This window comes from Desmodus rotundus, chromosome 1, assembly GCF_022682495.2.
Source record: "Desmodus rotundus isolate HL8 chromosome 1, HLdesRot8A.1, whole genome shotgun sequence".
In the NCBI taxonomy this organism is placed as follows: domain Eukaryota; kingdom Metazoa; phylum Chordata; class Mammalia; order Chiroptera; family Phyllostomidae; genus Desmodus; species Desmodus rotundus.
The window spans coordinates 179,942,874-179,952,701 of record NC_071387.1 but is presented as its reverse complement, the minus strand read 5'-3'; the positions used below and the strand labels follow the sequence as shown (position 1 = coordinate 179,952,701).

General features: G+C 59.2%; 1 protein-coding gene across 2 annotated transcripts; it reads right to left on the bottom strand.

Moving 5' to 3' along the window:
• Positions 1 to 871: 871 nt before the first annotated feature.
• Positions 872 to 9,033, bottom strand: IRX1 (iroquois homeobox 1). Of its 2 annotated transcripts, none has more exons than XM_053913748.1 (4): positions 8,741 to 9,033; positions 2,011 to 3,046; positions 1,583 to 1,655; positions 872 to 1,306 (listed from the first exon to the last, which is right to left on the bottom strand). In XM_053913748.1, exons 1-4 carry the CDS (start codon positions 8,903 to 8,905, stop codon positions 1,249 to 1,251), a joined length of 1,332 nt encoding a protein of 443 aa, XP_053769723.1. In that variant the 5' UTR covers positions 8,906 to 9,033; the 3' UTR covers positions 872 to 1,248. The 2 variants fall into 2 exon arrangements, with proteins under 2 accessions (XP_053769723.1, XP_053769722.1); XM_053913747.1 differs by lacking the exon at positions 8,741 to 9,033 and adding an exon at positions 5,747 to 6,276.
• Between the last annotated feature and the right edge of the window lie 795 nt (positions 9,034 to 9,828).

Below are 9,828 nucleotides of genomic sequence, written 5' to 3'. Positions count from 1 at the left end.
CCCAAGTCCTCTGTGCCCTGCTCGAAGTGCCGGCTGCTTCGGCGCGTCCCTCTCCTAGCGCGCCGCGGCCCCAGAGCCTCCGGGACCACTGCCCTCCCGCGCGCACGCGAGGCCGGAGCCAGCCAGCATTGTTTCCACACCTCACTCCCAACAGCCTGCGGGCCCGGCTTAGACCCTCGGGGGTTCTGTGCTGCAGGGGTCGATCACTCCGCGCGCCCAGTTGAGGGAGCAGCAGTTGAATGGGGGCGTCCCTGGGAGACTGAAGCCTCCTCCCCTTTTTGTCCCAACTACCACACGGAGCCCTCAGCTCACGTGCCCAGAGAACACCCCTGCACTGCGTCCCTGCCCTCCTTCAGCAGAGTTTGTAAAAGCCTTCCAATTTCTCCACGTTGGACTTAACCAAATCACTAAAAAAATGCATTCAAAGCAAAATTTCATACTCCATTACGTCCCCATTCTACCCGCGAACAGCCTGACGGCCACGACGCTCTGTTGAGACTAACTAGATAGAAATTGATTTAAACTTCGAAGTTCTCCTTTGGGGACACGACTGGAAATTCTTTCCCCCCCCCCTCATTGTTGCCCACTTTAAGAAATCGTTTAATAAACTGCCTAAAATCGAACTCATTTATGTCCTGAGAAAGACGTGCCCCAAATATATGTGGAAGAGTTGCTAAGAATCAAACGGCCAACAAGAAACTGTCCTAGTGACAACATCACAAATTCGACCACCGAAAGGCTGGGAAACAGCCACCTCCCGGGCGGAAACTTCCCGAAAGGCCTCTCCTCCCCAAGCCGCAGGCACTCGCGAGCCGGCCAGAACCCCAGGGCCCGGGACTCCGGCGGCCGCACACAGCAGCAGGAGCGGTGGCACCGTTTCATTTAGTTTATTAGACAAAAATATATGATTTAGACAAGTTCGCTGACGCGCTATTTACAATCTGAAATCACTCTATATACAGAAAGGAAAAAAAGAGACACAAGCACGTGGGGCATTTGCCGACCCGACGATCGCCCAGAGCGCGGCGACAGCCACCGGAGCCCGGCCCCCGCGGAGGCCGGCTGCCTGGACTCGAGCTCGGTCAGGACGAACCCCTTTCTGCAGAAAGCGATGGATGGGAGTCGTTGACGTTGTTGCCATGTTTGTCCTTGGAACCAGTCTGAGATATTTGTCTTAATTCCTCCTTCATCCCCTCCCCTCCCGAACTCCTCCCCCCTCCCCCCGCAAAAGTAAAAGAAGACCCTGAATCAGGCAGACGGGAGGGCTGCTAGGATCCGCGGCGTTCCCTCCTGCGGGGCCAGCGAGCTGCAGGGAAAACACAGCAAGACACGAAGGCAAAGGGACTGTCAAAAGATGGACGCAGGGACCGCACCCGGAGTCGCTGGTTAGCCAGCCGAGCACCGAAGCGGGGCGGGGTCGCCTGCCCCGCCCGGCCCGCGGCTGGGGAGAAACCGGGGTAGAACCGGCGGTCCCGGCACACCGGGCTGGTGGGCAGCATCCCGTCAACACGGACTGCGCGACCCCGCCGCCGACCGGCCCTGCTGCCTCCCCTGCCCAGTGGTAAAAGCAAGCAGCACTCACTTGTCGCGCACCGGCTGGAAGGGCGACTTTAACTGCTGTGGCGGCGAGTCTGGCCTGGGGACAACGTCTCTCTCTGCGAGGGAGAGGGAGAGGGAAAGTTAGGACTGGAAGACCTGTTGGGGGTAGGATGGGGGCAGAGGTGCGCAAGCCTCCTCCTCCTCCCCACTCCCTCCTGCCGCCGGGGCAGGATCTCCCGAGAGAAACATCCCTTCGCTCGGCAGGCAGGCTGTGGAGTAAGCTCTCTCGGGAGAGCCCGAGGGCCTCGGCCTGGCTCCCCTAATTCCGTCAAAGGTTACTGCTCAGCGGGGCTCCTTGGCCAATGCTTCCCCCCCCCTCCCCGCCCTCCCGGCCGGTGCCTCCCGCCCCCGTGCTCAACCCAGGCTCCGGATTCCTGGCCCAGGACAGGAAGGACGCTCCCTGAGCCATACCTGGGAGCGTGGGGCTGCTGCGGGCAGAGGCCTTGTCACCGTGGAGCATCCCGGCGGCAACGGCGATGGGTGGCTGTGGCGGAGGCGGCGGCGCGGGCAGGTGCGGGCCGTGGGGAGCGGCGTGGGGCGTGCCAACGCCCAGGAAGGAGCGCATGTTGAGCAGCGAGCCCTGTGCCAGGAAGGCGCCGTTGGTCCAGTTGGAGAACTTGCCGATGTGGCAGGTGTACAGTCCGTGGCTGGGCAGGAAAGCGGGGTGTTGCAGCGGCGCGCCCGCAGGGGGCCCATGCGCTCCAGGATGGCTGGCGGGCGGCGGCGAGGCCTTGGGCGCGCCGTCTGGGCTAGTGGCCGTCTCGGCCAGTGACCAGATCTTGGGCTTGCTGTGTGGTGCTCCCTGCAGGCCACCCGCTGCCGCGCCTGGACTCAGCAGGCGCGTGCCTCCGGGTTCTTGGGCCTCCTTAGCCAAGCCTAGGGGCGAGTCTTGGGTCTTGAGCGCGTCGGCGGCCGCCAGTGGCGATCCCTGATCCCGGGCGAGGGCGGTGGGCACTGTGGGCGCTCGTGGCGCCTCAGCCTTGTCCTCGTCGTCCTCGTTGCTCTGGTCGCCGTCGTGCTCGTCGATCTTGTCGATGTCGATGCTTTCCAGATCGATCTCCTCATCGTCCTCGGCCTTCTCCGGATCGCCCTCCGTGTCACTTCCGAAGAGGGCGCCGTCCTCCTGGTCCTTGCTGCGTGCGCCCCACGTCACCTTGTTCTCCTTCTTGAGGCGCCGGCGCGCGTTGGCGAACCAGGTGGAGACCTGCGTGAGGGTCATCTTGGTGATGATGGCCAGCATGATCTTCTCCCCCTTGGTGGGGTAGGGGTTCTTGCGGTGCTCGTTGAGCCAGGCCTTGAGCGTGCTTGTGCTCTCGCGCGTGGCGTTCTTGGGCCGCCCGGGATCCCCGTACTGGAACTGGCCGTAGGGATAGTAGGCCGGCGCTGTGTGGGCAGCGAAGGTGGCAGGGTGCACCCCAGGGTTGTCCTTGAGTTCATACTGTGAGCCCTGCGGCCACAGGGCCCAGCGAGGGAGGAGATAGTAAGGGTGGAGAGAAAGAGAGAGAAAGATGAGTTCCCAGAACTCAGGAGAAAGTCAGGAGCAGCTGGTCCTGGAAAGCAAAAGGCCCCAATTCACTGCCTGGGCTTGAAGTGGGGAGAGGGGTTAGACAAGGATCTGCCTCCAGGAACTGCGCTTCCACCGATCTTGGCTTTTCTGTCACTCAAGAAAAGTTCTAGAATCCTTGCCTCTGTCGCAGGCCACAGCGGGAGCTGCCGCTGCTTAGATTTCCCCAGGCCACTCTCTGTCCCCCACCCCACCCCCACAACAACTCCAGAAGCCTGATATCCAAGTTTACCTCACACTAGCTGGAGGGAAAACCTTTTAACTAGGCGGATAAAACAGCTTCTCCAAAAGTGAAGAACGAGGAGCCCTTGCCCCCACCCTCAGACCCTGAGGGGGTCAAACAAAATAAACCGGATTTTCTCCGGGCCCAAAGCAGCCAGCAATTTAAAACGAAAGCACAGCTCCTTTTGGCTTCCAGATTAATCTGCATATAATGGCTCACCCACACTTAAAGGTATAGAGTGGTGACAGGTAATTTAAAATTTTAATCCCGGTCATCATGGACAACAATAACAAAACCAACATTTGTTTGTTTAAAAAACACAAAAGGAGGGCTTATCCGGTAAAATATTAACGCCGGGCCGAAGTGCCCGAGAAGAGGCGCAGAACCGGTTTCCTGGGCCTCTACTCCTACTTTGTCTCTGAAGTTTGACTTTGATCTGCAGCAAGCGGCACAAACTGTGTGCAGGCATTTAGGGGCTCTGATTTACTTGCAATCAATATTCTTTTTATCATCGGTAGTAAAACACAGCGAGTCACATTATCCCATCAGGTTTTTGGGTAAATAACATTTTATCTTTCTAACAACCTCATTAGCCCTCATTATTACCATAAATTGCCCAGACAGATATTCACTTCACAATTTTATCTTCTGATTTCCAAACCCCCAGTCCTAACAGCTTGGAAATCTAGGCCTAGCGTCTGAGTTTGGGATTAGGCTTCCTTTCCAAGAACCCAAAGAAGACCACAGGAAACACATACACACCTGTGGGGGGGGATTTCCATACAGCACCCCCTTAGTAAAAAACCAAGCCTCTGCCTTCCACCATGGCTGTGTATTGGGAGCAGGTTCTCAACACAGAGCTCTCCCTTCCTCCCCCACAAACACAAGGGGGTGTCAAATGGCACACATCTGCATTCAAAAATTCTGTAAAAAATTATAATTGTTCGCATACAATCATCCAGTTGCTATTGGCAGAAGAGGGTTCTGGACTATGAGAAAGTTGTGAAGAACAGAAGATTTCTTTGAGTAATTAGTTCGGTGGTCCACGCTACAGAGAAAAGATGTCCTTGGCCAGATTTCGTTTTTGCTTAACCTTTACAAAATGTACTTTGCACTTTTCTAATGATTTGGCTTGTGACTGAAAAGAAGACGTTGAGACCTCCTCTCTGCTGGGAATTCTTTTTGAAAGGATACCTTGTAAATCTCTCATCGCTTGCTTGGCATCCCAGCCGCCAGAACAAAATGGGAGCTGATCTTTTTCGACAGCGAGCGATATGAAAGGCAGCTGGGGCTGTTTGCAGAGAAACAGGCTTTCTTTCCAAACAAGAAAAAGTTATAGGAAAACCCACCGGCCGCTTTGTACACCGAAGGTTGGCGGGTATTTATTTTCCGTCTCTTCTTTGAGAAGTGGGGAGAGCCTGGGGGTACCTGAAAACTGCGTTATCCCGCCGGCAGCAGCGCCAAGAGGCTGCTTCCCAGGTCCCCGCGCCCTGCACGCAGATCACCAGCGGCCCAAGATCTTGCACCAGATCAAGGGAAATCTATCGTGTGGATCGACAGACGGGCCCGTGCCCAGAAGAGCCCCCACCCGCACATCTGACACCCACTGGGACTTAAGACTGAGAGGACACCATTTATTTTCAGCCCAGGGACACTGTTTTCTTTAATCCTCCATTATGTAACCGGGGAAGAAAAGTGCTTTCTTTCGGTGCAAATGAAATGAAAACTTTGGCAACTTACGAAAGTCAAAGCAAACAGCATTTTAGACGCCAAAAAATATTTCAACGTAATTTTCCCCTATATTTCAATTTCACACACACACACCATTAAGAGACCCCTACGGCCAGTCCGATCGCCTTTGTTACCTTGATTTTGACAGCATCTACCATGCTTTAAACTCGGACACGACTGTGTGAGCTCTGCCAAAGGGAGACACCGCGTCTCCCCCGCCCAGCCCACAGCCGCGGAGATCCTGCGAGCCCGCCGGACGAGACTCCAGGAAAATCGGGACGAGACACCGGAGCCCCGCCTTCTCCACCCGGCCGGGACACCGGGCGAGCTGGGCCCCGGCCTCCAGAGTGGGCCGCGCGCCCCTGGCCTGCTCCTGCGGCCTCGTGACTCCCGCCGAGACCCCCTTTCTCGGCCGGGCCTCCCGCCTGCCCGGCGGAGATGGCGGGGCCATTGCCCGCCTGCCCCTTCGCGTTGCCCAGACCCCCGCCGCCAAGGACCCGTGGGCAGAGAAGCTCAAGCCCCTCGTCCCGGCCCCCTCTGCCCGCCCGCCGCGGTCCCTCTCGCGCCCGGAGCGCCCAGGCCGGAGGGGAGAGGCCGCCCCGGCGAGAAAAGCCGCGAGGCGCACTCACCATCTGCGAGAAGAGGCTGAGATCCGCGGCGTAGGGCAGGAAGGCGCTGTAGTTGGGCGCGCCCGCGTAAGGTCCGGCCGCCGCGTACATGCCCAGCACCGAGGTGACCGCTGCCGCGCCCGCGCCCGCGCCCAGCTCCGCTGCCCCCGGCCGGCCCGACGAGGCGGCGGCGGCGGCCGCTGCCGCTGCAGCCAACACCCCCGGGCGCTCTCCGCCGTAAGCGCCGGGCCCCGCGGCGCTCAGGTACTGCGGGTAGCCCAGCTGCGGGAAGGACATGTCCGCGGACTCGGCGGCAGCGGCGGCGGGCAAGTGTTAAAGTGGCGGGGGAGGGAGGCGGGGGGCTGGGGGAAGGCGCGGCGGTGGAGAGAGGGCGGCGGGCCGGGCGCGCTCGGGCCGGCCCGGAGGCGGGGGCCGGGGGCTGCTCTTCGGCCCGTTGCTCGCTGGCGCCCGGCTCCCGGCTGCGCCCGGATCCGCGATCCCGCGCCGACTGTGCCGGCCGCCCTCCGCTCGGCGGCGGGGCTTTCAGACACAATTTGAAGTTGATGCTTTGATTGGCATCCCCTTGAGCGCTGGCCCCGCCCCCGGCTCCGCTCCCGTCCTCCTCCCAGACTCCCGCCCGCCCTCGCCGGCCTCTCCCGCCCCTCCCGGCGAGCACGTGGTGCCCCGCGCCGGCCGGGCCACCTCTGCCCGCGGTGCGCTCGCGAGCCGCGGGGCAGCTGGTGCGGGCCCAGCGGCCGCGGGCTTTTTCCCGGCCGGCCCCCGCGGCTGTCTGACAACCTGTCGACACCGGTTTACAGCTGTCGGACACCGGGCTTTGCTGTTTCGCAGCCGAGGTGTGTCTACTGTTTCACGAAAACAAATCGGCTCCTGCTTTTCCACCTTTGGGGCCTTCCGGGGCGCGGTAACAGGTCGGCGCTGCCTTTGCTTCCTTGGAGGTCTTTGGCAGAAGTGCACCCAGGTGCCCTCCCTGCGCCACTAAACCTGCGTGCGGTCGTGGCGTCCAGGGGGCCTCCACTATGTATTAAGTCATCTGGCAATGACCGGCCTTGCTGCACTTGGAGAAGCGGGAAGTGGCCGAGTCCTGCGGGTTTTCGTTACTGTGGAAACTTTGAGAAAGGGGACCCTATCTGAGAAGCCACTTGCTGGGGGAAGCAGATGCCGTCTATGATAGAGAGTTTGGGAGGCGAGAGACCTTTTCTTTACAGAGACAGCATCAAAGCGGCGGGAGAGAAATATTCCGATGCCCAACCTGGAGATGGGGGAAGCCAGCAAGTCCTGGGCACCTCTCGTTTCCCCACCTAGATGTGCAGATGCAGGAAATAAACGAGTGGAGCACGCCGGCCTGAGGCGGCTCCAAGACCAGGGTTGGGGTCAGGACGTCCCTCTTCTCTCTCCAGCCTCCGTCTCGCAGAAAGAGTGAGCCGACGGTCCGGATGCCGCACTGCGGGTTGGCTCCCGCTCGCAGGGGTTCTGGCCACTCTAGGGTCCTCCTCGTCTCCCTATGCCCGGACAGGTTGGGTAGGCAGCCACTGAGCTTCTCTCGCTAGCTTGGTCCCTGTGGCCCAGGTGGGTAGTGCGCCCAGGGTACCTGCCGGGACTTCTGGGGCCACTTTGCACCGCACCTCCCACGCGGCAGCCAGAGCACTGAGCGGACTCCCTGTTGCCGCGGGCCCGCACACTAGACCCGGTAGGAAATTCATCCACAGACTCCGATGTCGTACTTGGTTTGGGCCCGTTCGGAGCCGCTGGATTGAGGCTGTTTACTGAGTCCTATACCTAGTGTGCTCTGCTGCTAGTGACCTGGGCCACCTATACCCTGGACACCAACTACCAGGATCACGGAAGCCCAGAGACTTCCACAGCATCAGGAAGGGTCCTGTTTTCCCACTTTGGGTTCTGAGGACAGACACAGAGCCCCCAACCATAACAGTAATTAGTCGTCACCATCTCTATAATAAGGCTGTAACTTCTCTGCTCACAGTCAGGTTTTCTTCCTGTTCATGCTGCCGTCCTACCTTCCGCCCCTGCTCCTCCCCAGGATCCCCCGATCGATCTCTCCAGAAACCTCCTGAAACTGTCTGGGCTCCTTCCCTGCTGTGACAGAATCTGGGGACAGAGGTGGGCACTTGGCACTCTTGCTCTGGGAAGTCCCTAACCACAGCTTCCTCCTGCTCCCCAGCCCACCTCCAAGCACTCCAACTCCTTCTCCCCTACATCCAAAACAAATGAAAGCTTTAGCTTCACCTCTGTCCCATTTAGCAAACTTCAGTGTCACGTTTCAGAGCAACAGGTAAACACAGGTGAGATAAACCCTCTTGTGTGACCCGGGGAGTGAGGTGGAATGTAAGCCAGTGTCAGGGTCCAGCCACAAGGATTGGCCATCTCCTTCCCACCCTGCCAGCAAACGCCCACCTTGACTTGGGCCATACTGGAGCTACCAGAACCTGGTGGGGAGGGAAGTGATAGGGGCAGCAGGCTCTGTCCTGACCCTCACCAAGCCAGCAACGCCACCCCACCGTGCCCTGGAAGTATTCATGTAGGTTCCTGGAGACACCTGGTAGGTCAGTGGGGAAAACCCACCTGGAAACCAGCCTGCGGATTAGCAAGTTATGGAGGAAATTAGAACTAGAAAGGTCTAGACTAGCCCCAAAGGAGCCATGGAAAGGTGCCAGAGCAGCCAAGGTGGCCATTCTCTGCCCAGGGCTTTGGGCTAGCATCCTAGCAGACCCTGGGCAACTTAGCTCACCTCTTTCCTGCTTTCTCCTTGTCCCTTTAACAGAAAACTTGCATGTAGAGACCTAGGAAGCAATAAGAAAACTGCCTCCAAAGTATCCCATTGGAGAGGGGGAGGGGCAAAGAAGGCTTGAGAACTTCGTGGCTAAGCTTTGTGGAGGAGAGTGTCCTCTGGTGAGCCCTCTACTCACTTTTAATCATCAAATGTTAAGTAAGGCTGAGAAAGGCCCAGGGTGCCTGAACCAAGAGAGAAGCTCTTACCAGGTACCTTGGACCTGACTTGCATATCCTCTTCACGCAGGTCCAGCTCAGCAGCTCAGCCGTCCAGAGTCCTGGCCCAGCCCTCTGCTGGCCCGAGAGGAGCGGGGCAAATAGGAGAGAGTCTCCGGGTCCTGTGCGCCCCAGGCACTGGAGGGGGACGGGCATTAGGGCTGCAGCGGCCCTCCTTCGAAAACCGATGGCCTCCAGCAGTGTGGCTCTGCACAAGCACACCGGAAGAGACCCGCTCCCCAGACTGCCAGCTTCTGTCCCCGCCTGGCACGGGAAAGGCTCGGGCAGGCCCAGCCGCCGGTCTGGAGGGTGTTCCTAGCGGGAGCGGTTCCCTTCCCAGTCGCCAACCCGTCCTCACGGACACAGGGGCAGGGCCGCCCCGCGGTGCAGAGCCAGACCTAGGGGTCGCTGCGCGGCCTGATCCGAGCTCCGCCAGGCATCCGGGCTCGGGTCTGGGAACCCGGGTGCTCCGTAAGGATCTCCATTCACGGACCAGTGGCAGTTGGCCCCCGTCGCAGGCGGAGTGGCCCTGAAGTTGACCGGGAACTTCTAACCGGAAAGCCCTGACTTTGCGCGCTCCGGCTAGGACACGGGCCTCTGGGGGCACCCGTGGATGTGCGGGGTCCATCCAGTGTGCGGCCTCGGCTAGGAGAGAGGGAGCGGCTGTGATGGGGAGGAAAGAAAGCTCTCAGGCCGCGGTGAGTGCCGGTGGGGCGGGGGCAGGGTTGGTGAGCACTGCGAGTTTGAACCAAGTTGACGGTTAAATTGGTTTTCAAGCCTCGTGGAAAGTTTACTTGTTATCATTATGGGGGTGGGAACAGTTTTCTAAATAGGAGGGAATTGCTACCCTAGTTCTGGAAAAGATAACGTCCCTTTTTGTCCCCAGCCCCGCAGTACAGTCTTTGATCCCCTGCCACCACCCCCAGCACATTTACATAAGAATGAAATTAAACCAAATAGCGTCCTCATTTAGGCTTTTACTTACTATAAAATAATTCGTCACAGTTTCGAAGCTCCAGTGACGTAGGTCTGAAGAAGGGGAGAAAGCGCACCCGGGGAGGGAGCACACCCTGAAGCCC